Here is a 22,595-nt window from a genome sequence, read left to right as displayed (position 1 = left end):
ATAGAAGAGATGATACTTCGAGATTTATTTTCATTACGCGAATTTATCACCAAGACATCGTTTGCTCCATCATACCAAACGCTGGTCACATCAACCATGTTAGATGAAACCACTTAATGACTATCTTTCTCAAGATTTATATTATGATGTATCCAATCCAAAATTTCTAAGAGCATTACAGCTCGGTGAGTTGACTGGTATTAAGAATATCCTAACCTCATGTCTGGTACTTACCAATCCAACGCTGATCGAGTTGCCAAACATATTACCTGATTCTGATCACAAATCAACGATCGATCAATGTGTCATATATCTGCTTAAGGAAAAACTTTTTAACAATGTCTTAACGTTTGGTTATTCCATTGCTAAGAATGAACACGTTAATACTATACTACACTGTACATCAACCAATTTAAACATAACAAAATTAAAGGGTACTGTATGGAGACAATTACATGAACTCATTGGTACTAAAAAGTTCATTTTTATTCTGATCAATTGTAGTGTATTTGAATACAATGGACAGACGTTAACTCAAATAATTGGTAACAGACTAAATTTACCGAATTCGCCACCCCTATGGTACACAAGAAATAAAAAGGCTACGAATTCTACCATAACTGTGAATACCAAAATTAGTAACGAACCCTTTTTACATAAGACAGAAACAGGTCAATTCAAATTCTTTCACATTCTTCCCAAGAAAAGTGAGATTAATGAACTATATACTTCCATGTTCCAGTATATGACAGCAAGAATTAAGAAAACGCAGAAGCAAAGAATAATGCTCAACTTGAGAAAATTGCTGATAAATCATTCTAGAAAAGTAAAGTATCTAAAGATTTTTGATACCATTTGCCCCGATGTCCAACATCCAAGTACAATCTCTCATTTGGAATCGAAAGTACCTGTTTCGCAAGTGATAAGATTTATTATTGTTATCTTGGAAAAACTAATCCCAATTGAACTTTTCGGATCAAAGAGAAATAAGGGCAAGATATTCTCCAAAATTGCAACTTTATTAAAATTACCATTAAATGGAACTATTCCATTTGGAAAAATAACTTCGAAATTGAAAATTAAAGAGTTCCAATGGCTTCATACGCCTGATTCTCATTTCAACAAAAATAGTTTCCAACTTTCGACAGAGATCATGCGATGCATCATATTCTGGCTGTTTCAATCTTTGATACCGAAAATCTTATCGTGCTTTTTTTATTGCACTGAAATTTCATCTACAATCGATGTCATTTTCTTTAGACAGGATAGTTGGATTAGAATATCAACACCGTTTCTTACATCTTATTTTGAAAACTATTTATTGGAAAATTCAGCCTGTAGGAACCATAATAGTTATACTCTATCAGATTTCAATCACAGTAAACTCAGATTAGTCCCCAAAAAAGCAGCGGGGGAATTCAGAGTCATTGCCGTTCCATGTAAAGGAGCTGATGAAGAAGAAGTGAACGTCTATAAGGACAATATGAAATCTGTAATTGGACCGGTTAAGGCAATACTGGAATATTTACGAAAGAAAAGACCAACAAAATTCAAAAAACTATATTCAACCACACAAATATCACATTATGTACGTGATTTTAAACAACAGCTTCTTAAAAAATACACAGAACTTCCTAAACTATATTTTATGAAATTCGATATCGCATCCTGTTATGACTCTATTCCCAGAAAGAAGGCAATGAATGTGATTAATAGGGCATTGACAGATGAAGAGGGGTTTTTTGTTCGTTCCCAATCTTTTTTCAACCATAAAACAAAAACTTTTAAAGTGAAAAACATAGTAAATGGAAGTAGGTACCCGAAATCAGACGAGATTTACATAGATAACGTTAGAACAGCGCATTTATCAACAGAGGATGTTACTAATGTTTTGGAGATGGAATTATTCAGGACCGCTCTATGGGTTGGTAATCAATGCTACTTACGAAAAGATGGTCTTTTCCAAGGCTCTAGTCTATCAGCTCCCATTGTCGATTTGGTTTATGATGATTTACTAGAATATTATGAGGAATTTCAGGATATTGAAAATGAAGACAGTCTTATTTTGCGACTTGCCGATGATTTTTTTGTCATTTCCACAAGTCAAAGGCAAATTATAGACATAAAAAATCTGACACTAAGCGGATTTAAAGAATATAATGCCACTGTAAAGAAACAAAAGATAATCACTGCGAGTTCACAATCAGATAATGTCAAAGTCATTCAATTTTGTGCTGTAAATATTTTTGTTGAGAAATTAGAAGTTTGGAAGGAATCAGAATCGTTAAATATACCAAATATAACAAGTTTGTCATCAAACAAAATTTTGTGGAGGTTATCTACATTATTCGAATCAAGATTATCTTATGGTACGTTGGATCATGATCTGAATTCGCTGGAAACAATTATAAACCAGATTAATTACATAACCATCAATATTGCGGAGACATTTCTCAAAGCATTTAGTGAGAACGAAATCGACACCAAAATGTTTATGAAATTTATGGAAGAGTTACTGACTTCTGCACTTGGTTCATGTTCATACATTGACGATGATGACACCTTTGAAAGCAAGGTATGTCTTTCCATATTAGGAGGCTTTCTGGATACAATATCTTGCAAGCAGACCAAGTTCAAAGCTATCGTTGAACAATTGAACTTGGAAATATATAAGCATCTTAATATATTAATTAAATAGGAGGTAGTGAGATATCTATTAATTCTTATATAGCAACATAGGATCATAAAACGCCACCGAAGTTCGCACGTAAGTTTTCTTCATCCCTTTGTCTTCTTAGTCTTTCAACCTCCTCAACCCCTCCAGATTTCTTTAGATTTGAATTACCCACAAAGTTTCCCAACTCATCCTCGAACTCATCGCCGTCCTTGAATTCTTTTTCTTTCTGCCATAATCTCTGGGCCTTATCAAGAGCTTTCAACCTACTTTCGTGATCTGGATTTATAGACTCAACAGCCATAAGCATCTGATCTCTAACTTGGTGGAATGTTCCTGGTTTCAGAATTGGTAATATTGGATTTGCTTTGGGTCTAGTTGGATTCTTTTCCTTTTCTTCACAACACATATTAATTAGACCAAACGTTTCTGCGGCCTTGGCCAAATCTTCGTTTAAATCTAACACTAAGTCTTCTTGTAGGGTGAGGAATTGTTGTTCTTCACAAACTTTATCCAATTCAGCTTCCCAAATTTTCTTCCATTGTGGTTTTTCAGTGCTAATAAATTTCTTCATCTTCTCCAAATCATTCTCAGCATCTTCTAATATTTTCTGAACGGATTCCAGTTTTTTCTTAGAAGGTTCAGCACCACGGTCTGCCACATCCTTTCTCAACACTTCTATCAAATCCTGCAAATCATCAACTCTACTTAATAAAGAATCGGAAACCTCTCCTAATTCGGCTTGAGATTTCTCCATATACACCTTATTAGCTGAGGTCTTGGTGTTGAATGACATGGATTTGAATTTGGCAACTTTCTCTAATAAGTTTGAGGTTATCTGTTCCATGTTAGTTTTGTTTGAATTATGAACTTGCTTTAGGATAGCGAGTTCTCGGTTAATTTTATTAACAGCCTCATCATCTATTTTCGTTAAATTAGTGGTGGATTCCGGTGCTGAATGATTTACATTTTTTTCATCAGCCGATGAATGAGTCAAGTTTGATGATTTTAATAAGTCTATTATTTCCTTCTGGCTTTTAGCCACTTCCAATTTGATTATAGCACCAATTTCTTGAATGTTATTTATTGGTCCAACCTCCTTCTTCCCACCGTCTATTCGAAGTTCCACTGTTGACCCATCCTGGAGTTCAGAAAAATTAGAATCATCCAATTCATAGAAAACGCCATGTCTAAGGTCCTTAATGTAAATATCAGGGAACGAATCACCACCAGGAGAATATGCAAACCTCTCGACAAACAATAGCCTCAATCTGTTCATATTTGTTGGAAGTACAGTTCGACACTTTTTCACTTTATTTTTATACATGAGAAACAAACTGCAGATATTATTGTCTGCACTTACCTTATCATTTGTGTTGTCGATAAGGGCAGGCTTTGTTGGGCTAGGTAATTTTTCAACCTCAATGGTGGCAGGAGCTGCTGTTATTGTCTCTGTAAGACTAGATTTAGGAAGTTGTGGAGGTGGATTAGGGATCGATGCCAAAGCGGCAGCTGCAGCTGCTTCTGTTGTCGACTGATTTGTCAATTTAGCCATGTGGTAAGCCGAGTATCTCTTTGAAGCTCTTCTTTGCAGGTTAGTACCTTTCTTCAATTGAATTAATGCTTCTTCATTTTGGGAATTTCTTGATTTAGGTGGTTCTAACATGGCTGTCTGATTGGAAGGGGCAGTAGCAAAAGAAGTCGTTTCGTCGTCTGAAGTATTAACTGTAGGTGTATTTTCCTTGGTGGATGTGCCAATATCCTTATGTTCTGGTGATGAGTGACCAATGCTAGGAGTTGCCCCACCGCTTGAATTGAGCACTAATGGGACATTACTTGAAATGGAAGAATGTTGACGATGACGCATCTTGACGGCCTGATCTTGTCTCATATTCTTCAATAGTGCTTGTTTAACCTTAAGTTTATCCAGCAATGTGACAATAATCTCTCTAATTCCCGGTAGGTACTTATTTAAAGTCTCGTCAGATGCAGGCTCTCTTAAAGTTACCTCTAGAACCTTCCTTAAATCCAATGGGACGTCCCCCAAATCTGAAACGTCCACTTTAGCATGAGTAAAAAATTTGGAGACTATCTTGAAGTCGTTCCCTAATTGAACGTATGCATCCGAGACGTTTCTTCCCGTGGCGGCACCTTTAGACCATTGAGTCAATGTTTGCAATAAATGTTTGGTAGACATAAGCAACTTGGTCACCGTCGTTTCAATGCTGCTTCCGCCATTGATGCTCGCGGAAGAACTTCTTCTCTTGTTGTCCATTTTTTAGTCGAGGGATTGACAGTAATAGTCCGTTGTTTGTGGAGCTGAGGTTATATATGCCATTAGTTTGATGTTTTGATATTTTATGAAATGATTTCTTAATGCGCGAACCAGCTAAATATTTCACATCGAATATAGTTATCAGAGGGGAATTCCGGTACTCATTATATCGAATCCATGGAAGAGCTAATGAACGCATATGAGTTCGAATAGCAATGAGGATGCAATCGTTATTGACAGTCTGGGAACCGTTATTTCTGACTCTGAAGGTGATGCTACTGACGATAGCGTTACCTATTTCAACAGTGCAGCAGAACAGGTAACTATTCAGCACACTATCCAAGACACTGATCACATTGCAGAGGCACCTCTCGAGGAGGTGGAAAGTGCATCTGATGCTGAAGCCATAGTATCTCAATCCCAACCGAGGCGGTCTCTTCGAAAGAGAAAGGCTATTCAAAAGATGCCCTACAGTTTAGAAAGAATCAAGCATAGACAACTTTTGGAAGGATTTGATGTGTCCGCCTTCGATTCTGTATCCAATACTATCTCCCTTCCAAATAGGCCAATAGGTCCCAACGAACTAGAGCGAGAGGTTGAAAACATGGATGTAGGAGCTTGGAATGGAACGAATGATTATGGGGCAGAAGATGACGATGACAAAATTTATAATGAAATGGACACTTCAGGTTCGGATTCAGCTCCTGACTCAGAGTATGAGATTATAAACCGAAATTTAGATGACGAGGGAATAATAAACGATCAATTGACCTCCGGAGTGACCAAGAATATTACTCACCAATTTCCTGTAAATGGAGATATTTCTGAAACTGATGAATCAAATAAAAATGAAAATGGAGACGAGCAAATGGTTTTCAGAGGAAGAGTAGTGAATATGAAAACAGGGTACCGAGGTATTCTTCCTAGAATCGCCTGGGAAAAAGGACTACAAAATAAGACTTCGAGCTCCTCACTGCGAAAGAGAAGAAGAACTAACCAACTTCAGAAAGGTGTTGCCAAGACTAAAAAGAAAAGTGTGCACTCAAGGGGCCAAGATGCTATACTATTAGACGAGATGATTGTCAGGGATGATGAGGTATCAGATGACCTAATTGCTGGTCCCGACTTTCGAATAGCTGATGATACTGAACTTTCGGAAAATGAGGTGGATAGAATGAATAGCTATTTCCAAGAAAAGTATAGTAACAATTATACACTCGACGTTTTGTCTGATGATAACGATGATTTGTATAGGGCCTCTCTGCTATCTGATCTTGACAAAAATCCAATAGCGGTAAACATGCCGTCACCTAGTAACTACAATGGTCCTGAATTTATTACTGTCGAATCACAAGACTCTTCGGGGGATAATTTGTCAGACCAATATGCATTTTCTGATGATGAAAATGACCTTTTACCAGATCAAAGAATGGCGCAAGAATCGAATGGAAATGTCATAGACAAAATGTTATCTCACGGTAATATTTCCAAAGTGAGCCGGCCAACCAGTAAACCAAACGGTCATGCATTTAGGCAACCGACGAATAAAACTGGAACTAGGAAAAAACGTAGTTTGAAGCCGTCCCCAAGAAAAAGGACTGCTACACCCAAGAATAATATGAAACTGCTCAAAAAATCATTTAAAGGGCTTTCTATAACCCAAGTCAAAGAAGTTAGCGAGAATGTTTCAAAGGAAAAACCAGAAAGTAATACCACAAAGACAAAGAAGAAAAAGAAGAAGACCATTCGGAGATACAAGAATTTATTGAGACGAAATCCAACTTTCTTGACAGTTGTCGAAGCCCCGGGATCGAAATATGCACCTGGTAGAAATAGATCACTGAACGACACTTTGACTATTGACCTTGCAAATCCAGATGATATTGAAAAAGACTCAAACGTACCATTACTAATGATCCTCGAGGTTCTCCTTCTGGATAGGAAGCTGGATCCACCAGACACGGTAAAAATAGCGATGTCAGATAAGATATACTTACTATCACGACTGAATTTAAGTACAATAAAATCCGTCTTAACCGAGGTGTTTAAGCACATTATAGAAGAGGGAGTAAGTGATATCGAATTGGTAAATGTCAACGACAATATTACAAAGTTCTTATTGTATGCAAATTTACCAGAACTATATGGAATAATAGAAGATTTCCATAGAACATTCAGATCAAAAGTCTATGCTTTGAAAGGTAAAACAAAACCTATCCATTTCTTTCAAATTGCAGCGTGTCAATTAATGCTCTTAGAGATATCACGGTTTACTAATATTTCTACTTCCATGAAAGAAAAAATCGAAAGCAGAATATTAGATCATATTATTTCTTTTTTCACCTTATTGGCCATTTATGACGATAATGTATCAAAAGAAAACATGAAATATTTATCAGAAAGTTATACTATTCTGTACACCGTAGTGAAGACTTCAAACCAGAAAAATAACCTTTGGAGCCGTCTGGAGAAGCATCGTTTTCCTGCACAAGTGCTGTCGACCATTGTAGATATTTTCCCTACAAAGCAAGAACGATGGACAATGCTAGATATAGGATCATCATATATCTCCCTGATTCGAGCTTTTAAATTTATCAATCATAGCCTAACGAAATATTTTTGGCCTATTACCAAAGATTTAATCGATTTGTTGAACCAGACTTTCAAGAAAAGAAGGTTTGTTGACTTTGAAGAAGAAAAATTGAAATCACAGAAAAATTATATTATTTCGTCACCAACAAAGCAACCACCTTCGACAGTTATCTTCAACAAGTATCTGAATTTGTTAGATTGTTCTGACATTTCAACTGCTACAGTGGAACGTATTATTCCGATAGGTGATATATCCTTGGGTGATCCACTATCTGTACTATTGAACAGAATCAACCTGCTAATTGTGCTAGCAAATAAATCAACTTTAAACATGGAAAAGAGACTGGAAGAATTGACTCGACCGTTTTCAACGGCAGACTATCTTAAGTCATTAGAACCAACCTCTGTGAAACGTATATTCCATGCAATTTTAAATGGAATTCTTTCTATTCTAGAAAATAATAGTATCAAAAAGCTACCCTTTAAAGGGAAATGGCTAGGTCCGATATACACAACAGTAGTATCTGGAAGTATTCAGGTTTCCAATATTTGGCATGTCTTTCTTCAAAGATTTAGCAACAAAATAAATTTGAGCGAGAAAAACACCAGAAGTATGTTGAAGTCATTGTACCCTTGTTTAGTTGCAACGCCAAAATCAGATACTTTTAACAGAGAGTTTCTTTTGAAGATATACTTGGGTAATTTAACAAAGTTAAATCCAAAATGGACTCAAGATCGCCTTCTGCAGTTTGTAAAATTGAATGCTGATTTGTCCAACTGCTGGGTCAAATATTATTGCATCATTGGTAAGTATCTAATTGGGCATAACATGCTATCTTGGTGGTCATTTCAACTATACAATGGATATGAGGATAATGAAATCATGCAACTACAGTTTCTTAATGAGATCATTAAGCTGTGCGATGTGGACTCATATAATTTACTGAAAGAAAAAATGTGCAAAAAAACAATTGAGCATATATTTAATAACCAAAAAAGTCCTGGTTTTGATCAATTTTTTATAGAGCTAATGAAACGTGAAAGCGGTATCGTTCCTGATCGAAGCTATCAAAATTCTGAAAAATCGTTCTTGGCAATTGTGAAGCGATTTATCACTATTCTTGGTAAGAATGGGTATTTTACTTTAATTCAGCAGCTAATAATCAACTTACAGACCAGCTATCAAAGAAAATTGCTGAGCGAGAATGTTACAGGTGATCTTACACGTTTCCTAAGTTCGAAATATCTCGAAGAAATTAAGAATAATTCTTCATTTTTACTGCTGGAAAGAGAATTGGGTATCTCAAATATCGAATCAGAAGCAAGCAAATTTAAAAACGAATTTACCAAGGTTATAGATAATAGTGGGAAGATAATATTTTTGACAAAGGCATTAATCGACGCTTATTCACTCGGGGAAGCAGAAGTTGTCAACCTTGAAGGGAAATTACTTTCCTTATTTAACGATTCAATGCTCAAGAATCTGTTTGAAATCTTCTTCTTGTTATTATGTTCTCATCTGCATCCAATGGATCCAACCCTTACGAGCTTTAGGTTTCTTAATTCTGCATTTTTATTACGTACGTTGAATAATGCAATAGTCGAAAGATTCTACCAAGTTTCCAAGGAAGAATTTACTAGTATCTGTCATTTAGTAAAAGTCCTTGATGCAACCTCATATGATTTCCTCAATGAACCTCAAATATACTTTCTTGGTGAAGAGGTCTTTAGATTTTTTTTCCTTACCCAAAGAATAACTTCTGGTTTTGTGGACGAGTGTGATCTAATGCACCTCTCTTCGCAATATGAACATTGGAAACGTCCCCAACCAATAGAAGTACCCATGCAGTCATCTGAATTAGAAGAACTCTTGAAGTCCCACCTGACTACGTTTCATTCGTTCCAACACCATGCTCACTATATCTCTGACAATAAATGGCGTGATACCTATAACAAGACAGTTGCAGATTTTTACGAAGACGTTAAGGATAGTTAAAGCAAGATATGCAATCCTCTGCAGTGTTAGATAAATTCCCATAATTAATCAAAGTAAATAGAATTAATGCATTATATAAATATTCAATATTTTTAATAATTATTGTTGGTCCTTCTGGATCTTCCTTTTTCGCAGTATGTTCTTCAGATCTGTCGCCATCTTGGCAACTCCTTGGGTATCCTCTCCACATATAAAACAACTGGCGTCCTCACGTACCCTTTTAGTAAAGCAACTGCTACAAAAGTAATGGCCACAATTGGTCACAATGGGAGACTTGTAATCGTCCTTACAAAGAACACATTTAAACGGTATTTCCTCAAGTTTCTTTACCTTTGTATCATTATTTATGTTCCAATCCTGATTCAGCTTCCAACCTGCTTTGAAATCATCTCTTGAATGAAGAAACTTGCAACTATCCCCATATCCACAATAACCGGTCTGTTTATAATCCTTACATACGTCAGGTTGGTAATCCATTAAGACGGTGGTTCTGACATTCGATGGCTGTGTAATTTGCCTGGAAGCTCCCTTTTTCTTCGACACTGATATGAGTTTCTCTTCAGCTATACGCTCAGCGTTCAGTACATTCTCCTTCGTAGCAGCATCTTTTGTTAAAAGATGTAACTTCTCTTTGTCGTCCACCTTATCTCCTTCTTCAGATCGTTGTAGTTCTTCTCGAGTTTCAACACCTAATTTCTCACTTTTTCTTCGTATTGACAGTCTCGTATCCTTCCTAGAGATTATTGTTTCCGTATTGTTGCTGGAAGTGTTATGTTCTAACTTCTTCCTCTTATTTTGAATACCATCGACCCCTATGGCAGCTCTCTTCTTGAACATTTTGGTAGTTTCTTCAATGGGGAACAATCTTTCATCAGATGCGATGCCTTTTTCAAATTTAACAATCGTTAAGAAAATAAAAAACAGGGACGAACTGAACTGACGTTCAACTCCAAACTGCAGGCAAGCAAAAAAGATTAAAATAACCCAACTATACTCAAAGACTAATGGGTGAGCAGAAAGGAGCTAGTGTACCCACTCAAGAAGTGCGAGCCCAATTCATAGAGACCAATGACACTAGATTAGGTGGCGACAGTAAGCTTTTATTCAAAGATGATTCATCTCCTTTACTCTCTTGCACACCACCTAATATATCGAAATCTTTGGTTCTGCTGTATCCATACCTTATCGTTTTGAATGAAGCTTTGAGTATTTTGACATGGACAGGTGAAAATATTTGGAGAAGTATTTTATTAATTTGTGTCTTTTTGGCTAGTGTTCTATATTTCAATACAATTGTGAAGTATTTTGGGCATATAATCATCATTTCCACATTATTGGGTTATTCCAAGATGGATTCATTTGTGAGAAATAGAATTGGTAACGAACCAAGCTTGGAAGATATCATTAAAGTGATGGATAAGGTTTCTATTAAGTTTGATCTTTTGTTATCTCCATTTTACAATTTCAAAGAACAGGATGTGTTAAGATTGTTGTTCACAATGACTGTTTTGTCTCCACTCTATTTTATTATTACATGGTTGTTCTTGCCACCATGGAAGTTTGTCCTTGTGGGTGGTTTATTTGTCCTCACTTATCATTCACCGTGGGCCAAAGTGACCAGACGGTTGTTATGGAAGTTTAAGACAGTAAGACTATTAGTATTTTATGTTACTGGGTTAGATTTAGGGGGTATTAATAAAGATGAAGGTATTTTAGCAGTGGTTCACAAACAAGTCAAGAGGTTATCTGCTATTGATGGGAAGATAATTGATAATAATGGGAATGATTTACATGCCCTTAGTGACAAACCTATTAGATTTACCTATGTATTGTATGAAAACCAACGTCGTTGGTTAGGAATTGGATGGAAGGCTAGTATGCTAAGTTATGAAAGGACTCCGTGGACGGATGAATTCCTCAATGAAGCGCCCCCACCAGAGAACTTTAATTTACCAGAGGAAAACGCTGGTATGGTATGGAAATGGGTGGATAAGAGTTGGAGATTGGACTTGACTAATGATGGCGCTATTGAATTACCAAGTTCTAAAGCAAAAACTACAGCCGATCCACGTAATGATGATGCGTTTATTTACTATGATAATACTTGGAAGAAACCATCGGTGGAAGATTCTTACTCGAAGTATACTAGAAGGAGAAGATGGGTTAGAACGGCCGAGTTGATTAAGACTGCGAGCTTTAATGACAGTAATACATTAAAATCAACAGACAAGAAGGAAGAAGAGGAATCTAATCAAGAATTAGAACCATTAAGTGAAAAGACAGCTATAGGACAGGACCATGTTGAGTATAAAGACCAAGATCAAATCTTTAAAAGAAAGCTAGATAAAACAACTACAGATGATGATATAAGTGTATCTACAAGCTCTGAACAGAACAGAGAAACAATGGGTCACTCTACAGAAAAATTAAATATTTCCACTGGCTCAACTCCACCAACACCAGTCGAAGGTGTACAGGGCGGACCTCTTCAAAGACAGAGAAGCACTCAAGGAGAAAAACTTGAGAACTGGTTTAAGGATGTTAATGTCGAAGATGTTAATGATAATGATAAGAAAGAGTTATGAAAATAGTTTGTTTATGTAAAAATAAAAGAAACATGCTTTTTATTTTAAAAATGCTGTGTATCTAACCACGGATGTTGTAGTATTTCTAACGCAGAAAGTCTTTTCTTGTAATTAACTTCAAATGTTTTGGATAGGAAATCTTTACCTAGATCAGAAGCCCAAGAAGGTACTTCGGGGGTTGTATTTGTACCAATTTTGAATATTGTTTGCATTTGTGAAAAATCTGGGAATGGATGTTTCCCTGTAAACATTTCTATGACAACACAACCTGTTGACCAAATGTCAGCCTTTTCAGTGGTGGCAGTTTGCTTAACTACCTCAGGTGCCATCCAATAAACAGACCCTTGTAATGAAGCTCTCTTATCTTGTTTACTTAAAGGGGACAATTTTTTAGAAATACCGAAATCTGTAATCTTCACACAACCCTTTGTATCAATTAATATGTTAGCACCTTTGATATCTCTATGAATAATGTTTTTATTATGTAAATATGCCACCCCGATAAGTACTTGTCTTATGAAGTTGACAATCAATGATTCTTCAAAGGGGCCATAATTATTAAGCATGGACGAAACTGAACCACCTGGAACGTACTCGAGGAAAATGTTCAGATTAGGACCCTCTTGAGACGAACCATAATATGTAACAATATTTTCATGATGCAATTCTTTCAAAAGGTTCATTTCATGTTGCAAGGCATCCACCATCTTCTTATGCATATTGGGTGAATTTTTTGCCTGATCGTTAGCAATCTTACCGTTGCTATTATTTTTGCCACTACCGTTGCTATTGCTGTTCTTACTTTTGTCCACAACAGCAGAAGGTGTTGGTGGAGCAGTTATTCCGACCTGTTTAACAGCCATTAATTCCCCAGTTTGTGCATTCATTCCCAGATAAACAGTCCCAAAACTTCCTGATCCAATTCTTGCCCCCTTTAGCCAACTCTTTGGAGTTACCATCTTTGTGGGGAAAGTAATTATATCTTCATCATCGGAATGTGAATCAGAATCAGCAAGTAATTCAATTCTATCCGACGATGTATGTTGTTGTTGTTGTTGTTGTTGACGTAATTGTGCCGAAGAAGAAGATTTAGTGAAGTGTGAGATTGTGGGAGGAGCCAGTGTAGGAACAGAAGGATGTCTTTGTGTGACACTATGCAATAATGCACTGTCGATGGCATTGGATCTTTTCAATAGAAGATCACCCACGTTATTTGATTCAATATTGGGTACTCTTCCATTATTTGACACTGATAATCTCACAGATTGTCTATACGATTCCTTTAAAGTTCTTTCTAACTTCTTCATATCAGTATGAGGGAAATATCCTGCTAAATTAGTGGAAATTAATTCACTTGGTGGTCTTTGATTGAAAATCTTTCTTATATTATCCTTTTCATTTTCCAATCTCAAGTGATCGGTAGAGTCAGTGGTAGTACCATTGGTGCTAATACTTCTTATGGTAGATAGGTAAAGTTCCTTAGAGATGGCGATTGTTTTTTCACTGGGGGTTTGATCCTTAGAAACCACGATCAATCTATTACGTTCCAATCTATCCAACGAGTGACAAATAGTGACCAATTCCACGTCATACAATAGATGCAGGACGTTTTTCGCATAATCCACCACAAACACGTCATAATCCTCAGCGTTATTGCTTTGATTGGATACCATTAGTTCTCTTGGTAATTTTTTGATTAGTCTTTTCTTTATGGAATCTGCATTGAAACATCCATTGACGTTAATTTTCTTTAGGGAACCATCATTCAATATGAATATAACACGATGACTTGTGGTGTTTGCTCCAATTTGAGCCAAGTTATCACCGAGAGTAGTACCAGATGAGGATAGTAGAGGTAAATGGGAGAATTTCTTCAATAATTCATCATATTCCTGTTCCAAGGATGAGTTAGAAGAAGATGGAGGAGTTGGTGAGTGAACGGGTAATGATTTCTTAATATGGTTTAATATTTTGATCCTGTCACCTATACTATTTATTTTCAATTCTTTAAGTATTTCCACGTCTAGGTATTTAATTTCATTTTCCGTTGTTAAATCCAATGATTTGAAATTTGACACGTATTTTTCACAGTTTATTTGTGTTAAGAATGTTTCTAGAAATGTAGTCATTGGCGGTGGCGGCGATGATGATGGCATTATGTTATACTAGGTTGTATTATTATTTTCGTAATTGTTTTTGATTTGCTGTTGAAACTTTCGTCATTTCAAATCAGGATCTAAATTCAGCATAATAGCGCCGACGGATTTAAATAATAAAGGAGGCTTTGAGATGGAACTACATAAACGAGAAGAGTTCTTAGTTAGTTGAAGGAGATTTAAGGATAATATTAGCAGCAGCATGACAGAGAACAATAATAATAATAATAATAGAACTGAGGAAGAGAAACCTACGGTATGTCTAAGAGGAGGTGGTAAAGTCAAAGTTGTGCCATTAGAACAATTAAGAAGACCTCATGCCGTAAGTTTTAGTCCGAACTTTATGGGAAACAGTGGATGGACCAATAATTCTGGTGGATTGGTATTAAATGATGGGCATCGACCCTCTGTTGAAGTTAACAAAAAGCCAAGAGAGGAAGAAGAAAAAGAAGAAGAAAAGAAGTCATAATTTATGTATGTATTCTCAGATAAAAGAAAAGTATATGTTTATATATGTCAAGTTCGTTATAAAGAAACCATAGATGATGCTTAAGGGTTTTGATTGAATTGAACTTTGTTATCAGAAACTGCTGGGATTGGTGCCTTGACTACTTCTTCATAAGCTGGTAAAGTACTGCTACCTTGTTCCAAATCTGTGGCAAATGATGGGTTTCCTCTTGTTTTGTTCATATCGTTATCGTAGTTACTTGTCAATGGGACTCTATCTTCAGTGGTGTTGGCTGTAATTGTAGTTTCATCCTTTGTTCTTAATTCACTTGTTTCATAAATGACGTAGAGGGCATGGATGATGGCAGGAAAGAAAAACAGTATAAATAGTAGTAAATTTAGTAAACAATCCCTACTAAAGAAACCCTTTCTCATTATGACTGGGATTGGAGGAATGAATACGGAAAGTACACCCAGTAGGACATCTTTTTTGTTGATTGAGTAGCGTTTATTGTTGTTATTCTCCTGAGGAGACGATTGTGATTCAGTCATTGTGACCAGTTGTTCTAGGTTGGTTATCAGTGGAGTGTATGAGACAAGAAGGCGAAGAAGAACTTGTTGGAATGGTCTTTCTTGGCTCTTATCCCAAGAGAATCGGCAAATCTTTTACGCCTCGTTTCCCAAATGTTTCGCAAACGTTTCGTGGACCTTTCTGTTTCTCCGATGCCTAATATCTGAATTTTGGGACAGCTGTCCAGATTGCACGGGTGTTTCCATCTGAAATCTTTCAATGAATATTATTATTTATTATATACTCTTTCTTTGATTATCCTGACAAGATCATCCGGCTTTTTGGCTAATTTCTTTAAAATATTGCTAAGGCACGAGGTGCCTATTCGTGTTACCATATAATTTCTCCAGTCGAGTCGACTATCCTGTTCCATGCTCAATGCTTCCACTTCTCTGTCATTCTACATCGGAAAGCATTTTCAAGACATTAGGCTGCACTAACGCATTTTGTTTATTAACTTATATCATTACCATTATGGCATACACCATACTTGTAACTGATATGTTGTTGTAGTTCTCCACAAGGCATATCGAATACGTTCTTATATGGCCCGTTTCTACTTCTTTGGAGTCTCACATCAAAAACACAACCCTCTTGAAAAAGCTCTGAAATTATACACATTGCAGTCGTTGTATTATATCGTTCATTGTTAACACAGTAAGTAAGGCAGGAAATCACACCATAATCAATGTCAGCGCTACTATGATCTATACACTCCGAATTTGATGCCCAGATATATTCCCAATCACTGTCATTCCTTTCGAGCACATGGAACATGCCCTTCCGCTGGTATCTGTTTTGGCTTGTTATGATTTTATGACCTTTTTTGTAATTTGCAGTGGAGAATAGTCGGCGAAAAACATTCTGAATTCTTGTCCTCAAGTTATGATGAAGATCCTTGCTGAGCAGTGAACTAACTGGCTTTCCATGTGCGGTAGTAGTACGCACTCCACTGACATCGGCGGTAATGTTATGGTACGAAGTACACTCTCTGTAATCACATAAGTCATCACTTGGACTATTTTTAGGATATCTCATCTCTCTGGGGGAATAATCCACCCAAGGAGTAGCTGGCATTACGAAACTGTCACTTACCTTCATGCTACTATTAACACGAACTTCATCCTCAATGCGCTCTGACATACTACTTTCAGTGTATGCATAGCTTCTCGACGACAGCATGACTAGTAGAGCCCCAAACCAAGCCCCAAAAAATATCATTTTGAGTTGAATGGTGTAATATTGTAACTTTATAGCAATTCTTTTGAAATCAACCTTTTATACACTTCCGCGAAAACTGTCAGATTTGTTTGTAGCTATGCAATCGTGCTAGTGTAGCTGTGTTCATTATATAGTCTATTAACTTTACGTACGTACATTCTCTTTTTGCAGCAGAAGGCGAGCTTCTGTTTGCCTCCTTTTTGACCCGAAGAAATGTCAAAAGTTATTACAGACCTACGTAGGTACTGTGGTGCCTGTATGCTCATGTTAATTATCTAGGGGGTTCCAAGTGGTACCAACCTCCTGCCAATAAGTTCAATGGTTGGACGACGACAGCATGGTTGAATCAAGGTTCTCCTATGATGCGGTTACCCGTAGCGCTCGAGTAACTATCACGTCTCTCTGTGGTATTTATCTCTTGCAGTAATATATTCCATGTTAGGTGTACTTAATACATAGCAGGTTAACCCATGAGCCAATATGTAGTGATTTAATAAATAATAAATAATAAATAAAATAACACAGAGCAGAACGCTCCTCGCAATGAAAAATGGATCAAAACATCCTCTATTAAGGTTGTAGATTTACATAGCCTCTTGACAACAGGTGCTAAACATTATATAATATTATACTGCGTATATTTAATAGTCTGAACCCCTGATGATACTACATTGCGTTCCATCATATGCAACACTTGTTTGTAAGTCACCACATGGCATATCCCAAATATTTGCATATGCTCTGTCCCAAGATCTTTGAAGTCTAACATCCAAATTCCAAGTACCACTATGATCCATCCGAATGCACATTGCCATTTTATGATCATATTCTGAATCATTGATACAATTACGTAGAACAAATGCAATATCGCTTGCTGAGGCTGTGGTGTCACAATTTTTAGCATTTGCGTCTTTGAAAACGGACCAAGCAAATTCCCACTGACCACCATCTTTTGTTAGAATGTAAATATCACTCACTGCCTCGCAGAGCTAACATCATTTATTGCTGTTGAATTTGATGAGGTAGAGTTTTGATTTAACACAGAGCTTCCAAAAGAGAGCGGTAGTTGCCAGTACGTGCTGGCTTGGAAAGGCTGGAATTGGCAGAGGAGTTACTAGATAAGTTTTGGTTCACTTCTTAAAAATCTCCCAATTGGGGGAGTTGTGGAGTTGGACCAATGATCTACTAATTTTCATGAAACTTTGCAAGGGAAATATTGGTTTCAGTTAGGGAATGGATGGTCAGTAAGTAGTTCGACGAAATCAGCGCTCTGATCGCTAAATAAAAGTTACGTCTATCAAAGAAAGAAATTAAGTTTACGTAAAACAGGGAGAATGGAAAGATCTCTGTATATATTTCTAGATCGTTTTATAGTAATAGTGGAACGGGACTAGTTTATTGATAGTGGCAGTTTTACCGAAATATTATTTTCTGTCTGTCTGGCGTGACAAACCTCGCTTTTCCATCAATTCTTACATCTCGGACAATAAGATGGCCCGCGAAACGTTTAAGAAACAGATACGAAAACAAAATGGCCGGGAAAGTAATTAAGATAGGTATGAAGGGGAAAGGTTCCAATACGCCTAAGAGGTTTAACAACTTTCAACCTCAGAAGATGTAGACGATGATTCAAGAACCCAAAGAGAAAGTTCCATTATGGATTTATCTTTACAAAATGATAATAATAATTCTGATTCCATCTCAATGGCACTCCCACATCATGATGCGTTGGATTGAAACACTACATGGGAAGAAAACGGTGAAAGTCCAACTATACAAGCTCATCGATCAAGTTTTAACTTTTGAGCTAATGGTGATGGTGGTCGATGGAAAAAAGACTTATTGTACCAATTGCTTCAGGTAAGCATTGGGGGTGTAATGTTCGGAAGTAAACCCAGACACAGTGATTTTTGTATAGATGTATATTCGCAATTACAGACGCGAGCGGGATTTTCTGCAGGGTCTCCAAATTTTCAACGATTAAGTAACGACGGATCATCATGTAAATAAGTAAATAAAGGCTTGGCTAGAGTTGATAAGAGAGTGAAAGGAGAGCCAGCATGTCCGGATTCGTAGAGAATACAGTGTTAGGGTTTGGTAAAGATTATCTTCAAGAACAAGCGCAAGAATATGCCGCTGGTCATTTCCAACCGGTTCGTGATCCCTATTATACCAAAGACGGTGATAAAGAGGTAAAATTACGATTACCAGAGTCGTTATTCAGTAAGAAGGATCGTAAGCATTGGAAGCAGTTGCAGAATAAGGCGTGGATGCATGATAAGAGTATGTGTGGATGTTGTTGTTGGACGGAGACTATTGGATGGGCACCGTTATTATCGATATTACCCGTTATTGGGCCTGTGTTGATGTATTGGGTTCATAATAAGTTGATTGAATCCGCGGATGATAAGTTTCATTTATCTAATGATTTGAAGTTGAAGATGCATGGTAATATTATATTGGATCTTTGTATTAGTTTGGTACCTATATTGGGGGTAGTATTTGCGTGGTTACATGCATGTTCCACTAGGAATTGTGCTATGATTTATAATTTTGTTGTAGAGAGAGAAATCAAGAGGCAAGCAGATGAGAAGCGTGTGCAGCAGGAGAGACAGCAACGATCACAACCAAGAAGTTTCCAAACTAATGGAACACATTTTGAAAGAGCCGCTATGCCGACGCCACCACCCACGGCATACCAATCCAAGCAAAGAAGAAACAGATAGTAAATTTTTTTTATTACATATATATATAAAAGTCGTTAAATCGTTAAATTATTTGATGCGGTAATATGAATGGAGAAATGCGATGCATTATTTATTAAACTTGGTATTTTTGAAGATTCCCCATTTTTTCTTCATTCTTCTGAGAGTTTGAACCTCTTCTTGCCTTATTGTACACGGTCTTGATTTCACCAGATTCGACTAAATCTTGAATTTCATCGCCGGCTTTCCCCCAATTACCCTTACCGGAGCCGTTCTTCTTGACGTTTGTTGGGTTTTCACCAAAGTTACCGGTGTGGGTGAAGTACTTTGGGTTGGCCTTGGTTTCGTGTACGGTCCATTTGTTAGTTCTAGTCATGTTGTGTTGTGTTTGTTGTTAAGTTGTGCTTGTTTGTTTTAATACAGTGAAGTATTGATGGTTTGTTATGAAGTATAAAAGAAGAAAGTAAAAGTAAACAAGCGAGACTGAGGGACAGGGACAGTATACCGTGCTTATATAGTTGTTTACTGACTCACTCAGCGGCAGAAACAGAAACAGAGACAGAAACAAGGGGCGTCATCAGATCACAACGAGAGGAGACGCTTCCCCGCGTTTATTTCTCGGGCCGGGTATCCGCGGAACGCAACGGGAACCTTCTAGAAGCACGCACGGAAAACAGGGAGTCTTCACACAGCCTCTCTCTCTCCAATCTCAACTCCCTCGAACAGGTTCGTCTCCCCCAGCGAAAACACACACAGGCCCAGCGCATCCCACGGCATCCTCCGCAGGTACCCCCTTACCCGCTCGGGCACTCTCTCCAGCAACGAGCCAACTGCTCGCCCGTCCAGCATCGTCAACGACGGCTCGCCACAGAACCACTCCCTCCCTCGATCCTCCTCTCGCATCAACTGACGCTCTCTGTAACGCGCCCTCAGTTCCAAGTCCTCACTGAACAGCAACCGTTCCTGGCGCACTACACCGTCATACTTCTCCACCAGCTGCTTGTACAATCGCCGCCCCTCCTCCTCACCGATACCCTCAGCACTCGAGACACCAATGCTTGTAAGCAGCGGCACCAGCAGTAAAAGCTTAGCTATCTTCATTCTTGTGTGTCGTGTTGTGTTGTGCTTGGAGAAGTAAGTGTACATCGCAAGCATCGATACACTCTTTTTTATAACCGCTTACCTTTTTTCTGGGCTCTCTCGCCCCCATTCGAAACTCCGCTCGCGCCTTTTCGTTCGTCAAGAAAACGACGCAATCAACCAATTCTCGGTTTTTCCAATTGCACCGATTATTCGAAATCTAGCGGCCAACTGCCAAACAATCCATCCATGGAGGAATGCTATATCTTCGAACATACATTACGTAACGCTCAACTAATACATACATACAAACAAACATAACAAACACATCTAGGTGCAACTCCTTTTTACCTTTACCCGTCTGCTACAGAAACCATACTGCATATATATACATATATGCTTCAAAACTTTTACCATTATTAATTAATTTCATTAATTTCATTAATTTATTGATACTCAATCAATCAGACAACAAAAATGGACCCCACTAGAGCTCCTGATTTTAAACCGCCATCCCCGAATGAACAACCACATCCACCTCTGGATCCAACTTCTACCATCCCCAAATCCGGACCCATAGTACCATACGTTCTCGCCGACTACAATTCCTCCATCGACGCTCCATTCAACATTAACTCTCTACCATCCACAATCGCATCCTCATTGAGAATAACTAATAAATCCGCAGCAGACGCAAGGGACCACCCAAACTCATCCTCCACCAACACTACAACAACCGCATCCTCCTCACAACGTCATTCAAACCACATCCCATTGGACACCTCAGATTTCCAACCACTATCCACAGAAGTATCCTCCGAGGATGACGATGACGAAACAATAGACACCAAACTATCCATATCCGCACCACAGCCTGCAACTTCCACGGAGGACCCCATCATACACATCGGCGTCCAGAAGAACCAAATCGCTGACTTGGAAGAAGTACCACACGGGATAGTCCGCCAATCACGCTCTCTCGACAACTACGAATTCCCCACCCATCGTCTCTGCAAATCACTACAAAACTCAAATAAACTACCCCTAGTCATCGTCGCATGTGGCTCCTTCTCCCCCATAACATACCTCCATTTGCGTATGTTCGAAATGGCCCTCGATGCCATCAATGAACAAACAAGGTTCGAAGTCATTGGCGGGTATTACTCCCCCGTCAGCGACAATTACCAGAAACCAGGCCTCGCTACCGCGTCTCATAGAGTCCGCATGTGTGAATTGGCATGCGAGAGAACATCCTCTTGGTTGATGGTCGACGCCTGGGAATCATTGCAGCCGACGTATCAGAGAACTGCCAAAGTCCTGGATCATTTCAATTATGAGATTAATGTGAAGAGAGGCGGGGTGGCCACCGTCACGGGCGAGATGGTAGGTGTCAAGATTATGTTGTTGGCAGGTGGTGATTTGATCGAATCCATGGGTGAACCAAACGTATGGGCGGATGCGGATCTCCATCACATATTGGGGAACTATGGGTGTTTGATAGTCGAGAGGACAGGTTCAGATGTCAGATCGTTCTTGTTGTCTCATGATATTATGTACGAGCATAGAAGAAATGTTCTGGTCATTAAGCAATTGATCTATAATGATATCTCTTCGACAAAGGTCAGATTGTTTATTAGAAGAGGCATGTCCGTGCAATATTTGTTGCCGAATTCAGTTATTAGGTACATTCAAGAACATAATTTGTATGTGAACCAGACGGAACCAGTGAAGCAAGTCATGGGCGGTAAAGAGTGATCGTCGTTTGCCCTGCAGACACATCCATTGTATTATAATTTATCGATGTATATTATAACTAACGAGCGAACGCGACCAACTAGCTAATTTAATTAATTAATTAATCGTTGAATAGTAGATTTAATTACATTTTGACGTATTGACGGTGCTGAAGTAAAAAAAAAATATATCTCCGCGACGGGGAATTGAACCCCGATCTGGCACGCGACAAGCGCCCATTCTAACCATTAAACTATCACGGATGTTAATTTATTTTTTTGTTGGAAAATCTGTTCGACATATTACGTTATCTACTTCATTTATTTTCTACATCAAATTGTCTTATATTCTAACGAAATTAAAGGTTTACCTCCCTACCTCCAAAATAACTTATTTGATTTAACTTTTATGGTTTATTTATTTTTCATTTTTACAATTTATCATCTTCTAGTTTTTAGACTAAATTCATTAATCAATAATTAATAAATTATGAAAAAATATCAAATCAGAGCCTTTTAAATATTATGCACATTAAATGTATGGCATGTTTTCACCGAAT

General features: G+C 37.8%; 13 protein-coding genes and 1 non-coding gene across 14 annotated transcripts; 6 read left to right on the top strand and 8 right to left on the bottom strand.

Annotated features, from left to right (window-relative positions):
• Positions 1-103: 103 nt before the first annotated feature.
• On the top strand, positions 104-2,698 carry EST2 (telomerase reverse transcriptase; the record flags this gene model as incomplete). The annotated part of the gene is made up of 1 exon (XM_003678371.1): positions 104-2,698. One exon carries the CDS (start codon positions 104-106, stop codon positions 2,696-2,698), a length of 2,595 nt encoding a protein of 864 aa, XP_003678419.1.
• A 43-nt stretch (positions 2,699-2,741) lies between these two features.
• BUD6 (formin-mediated actin nucleation enhancer) lies at positions 2,742-4,949 on the bottom strand (the record flags this gene model as incomplete). Its single annotated transcript, XM_003678370.1, has 1 exon — positions 2,742-4,949. One exon carries the CDS (start codon positions 4,947-4,949, stop codon positions 2,742-2,744), a length of 2,208 nt encoding a protein of 735 aa, XP_003678418.1.
• Positions 4,950-5,148: 199 nt separating this feature from the next.
• MMS22 (Mms22p) lies at positions 5,149-9,537 on the top strand (the record flags this gene model as incomplete). The annotated part of the gene is made up of 1 exon (XM_003678369.1): positions 5,149-9,537. One exon carries the CDS (start codon positions 5,149-5,151, stop codon positions 9,535-9,537), a length of 4,389 nt encoding a protein of 1,462 aa, XP_003678417.1.
• Positions 9,538-9,636: 99 nt separating this feature from the next.
• Positions 9,637-10,374, bottom strand: CWC24 (U2-type spliceosomal complex subunit CWC24; the record flags this gene model as incomplete). Its single annotated transcript, XM_003678368.1, has 1 exon — positions 9,637-10,374. One exon carries the CDS (start codon positions 10,372-10,374, stop codon positions 9,637-9,639), a length of 738 nt encoding a protein of 245 aa, XP_003678416.1.
• Positions 10,375-10,541: 167 nt separating this feature from the next.
• PEX30 (peroxisome biogenesis protein) lies at positions 10,542-12,122 on the top strand (the record flags this gene model as incomplete). The annotated part of the gene is made up of 1 exon (XM_003678367.1): positions 10,542-12,122. One exon carries the CDS (start codon positions 10,542-10,544, stop codon positions 12,120-12,122), a length of 1,581 nt encoding a protein of 526 aa, XP_003678415.1.
• A 44-nt stretch (positions 12,123-12,166) lies between these two features.
• On the bottom strand, positions 12,167-14,278 carry STE11 (mitogen-activated protein kinase kinase kinase STE11; the record flags this gene model as incomplete). The annotated part of the gene is made up of 1 exon (XM_003678366.1): positions 12,167-14,278. One exon carries the CDS (start codon positions 14,276-14,278, stop codon positions 12,167-12,169), a length of 2,112 nt encoding a protein of 703 aa, XP_003678414.1.
• Positions 14,279-14,480: 202 nt separating this feature from the next.
• Positions 14,481-14,747, top strand: NCAS0J00950 (uncharacterized protein; the record flags this gene model as incomplete). Its single annotated transcript, XM_003678365.1, has 1 exon — positions 14,481-14,747. The coding sequence occupies one exon, from the start codon at positions 14,481-14,483 to the stop codon at positions 14,745-14,747; it is 267 nt and encodes an 88-aa protein (XP_003678413.1).
• Positions 14,748-14,827: 80 nt separating this feature from the next.
• SNA3 (Sna3p) lies at positions 14,828-15,277 on the bottom strand (the record flags this gene model as incomplete). The annotated part of the gene is made up of 1 exon (XM_003678364.1): positions 14,828-15,277. The coding sequence occupies one exon, from the start codon at positions 15,275-15,277 to the stop codon at positions 14,828-14,830; it is 450 nt and encodes a 149-aa protein (XP_003678412.1).
• Positions 15,278-15,749: 472 nt separating this feature from the next.
• On the bottom strand, positions 15,750-16,517 carry NCAS0J00930 (uncharacterized protein; the record flags this gene model as incomplete). The annotated part of the gene is made up of 1 exon (XM_003678363.1): positions 15,750-16,517. One exon carries the CDS (start codon positions 16,515-16,517, stop codon positions 15,750-15,752), a length of 768 nt encoding a protein of 255 aa, XP_003678411.1.
• A 2,060-nt stretch (positions 16,518-18,577) lies between these two features.
• On the top strand, positions 18,578-19,243 carry NCAS0J00920 (uncharacterized protein; the record flags this gene model as incomplete). Its single annotated transcript, XM_003678362.1, has 1 exon — positions 18,578-19,243. One exon carries the CDS (start codon positions 18,578-18,580, stop codon positions 19,241-19,243), a length of 666 nt encoding a protein of 221 aa, XP_003678410.1.
• Positions 19,244-19,337: 94 nt separating this feature from the next.
• Positions 19,338-19,598, bottom strand: TMA10 (Tma10p; the record flags this gene model as incomplete). Its single annotated transcript, XM_003678361.1, has 1 exon — positions 19,338-19,598. The coding sequence occupies one exon, from the start codon at positions 19,596-19,598 to the stop codon at positions 19,338-19,340; it is 261 nt and encodes an 86-aa protein (XP_003678409.1).
• Positions 19,599-19,906: 308 nt separating this feature from the next.
• Positions 19,907-20,377, bottom strand: NCAS0J00900 (uncharacterized protein; the record flags this gene model as incomplete). Its single annotated transcript, XM_003678360.1, has 1 exon — positions 19,907-20,377. One exon carries the CDS (start codon positions 20,375-20,377, stop codon positions 19,907-19,909), a length of 471 nt encoding a protein of 156 aa, XP_003678408.1.
• Positions 20,378-20,779: 402 nt separating this feature from the next.
• On the top strand, positions 20,780-22,057 carry NMA1 (nicotinamide-nucleotide adenylyltransferase NMA1; the record flags this gene model as incomplete). Its single annotated transcript, XM_003678359.1, has 1 exon — positions 20,780-22,057. One exon carries the CDS (start codon positions 20,780-20,782, stop codon positions 22,055-22,057), a length of 1,278 nt encoding a protein of 425 aa, XP_003678407.1.
• A 170-nt stretch (positions 22,058-22,227) lies between these two features.
• NCAS0Jtrna2D lies at positions 22,228-22,299 on the bottom strand. Its single transcript has one exon. It is a non-coding gene; the product is annotated as a tRNA-Asp (tRNA).
• Positions 22,300-22,595: the final 296 nt, after the last annotated feature.

Source organism: Naumovozyma castellii, chromosome 10 (assembly GCF_000237345.1).
Source record: "Naumovozyma castellii chromosome 10, complete genome".
NCBI classification, from domain to species: Eukaryota; Fungi; Ascomycota; class Saccharomycetes; order Saccharomycetales; family Saccharomycetaceae; genus Naumovozyma; species Naumovozyma castellii.
Note: the sequence above shows the minus strand (reverse complement) of the source record. Positions and strands in the feature narration are given on the sequence as shown.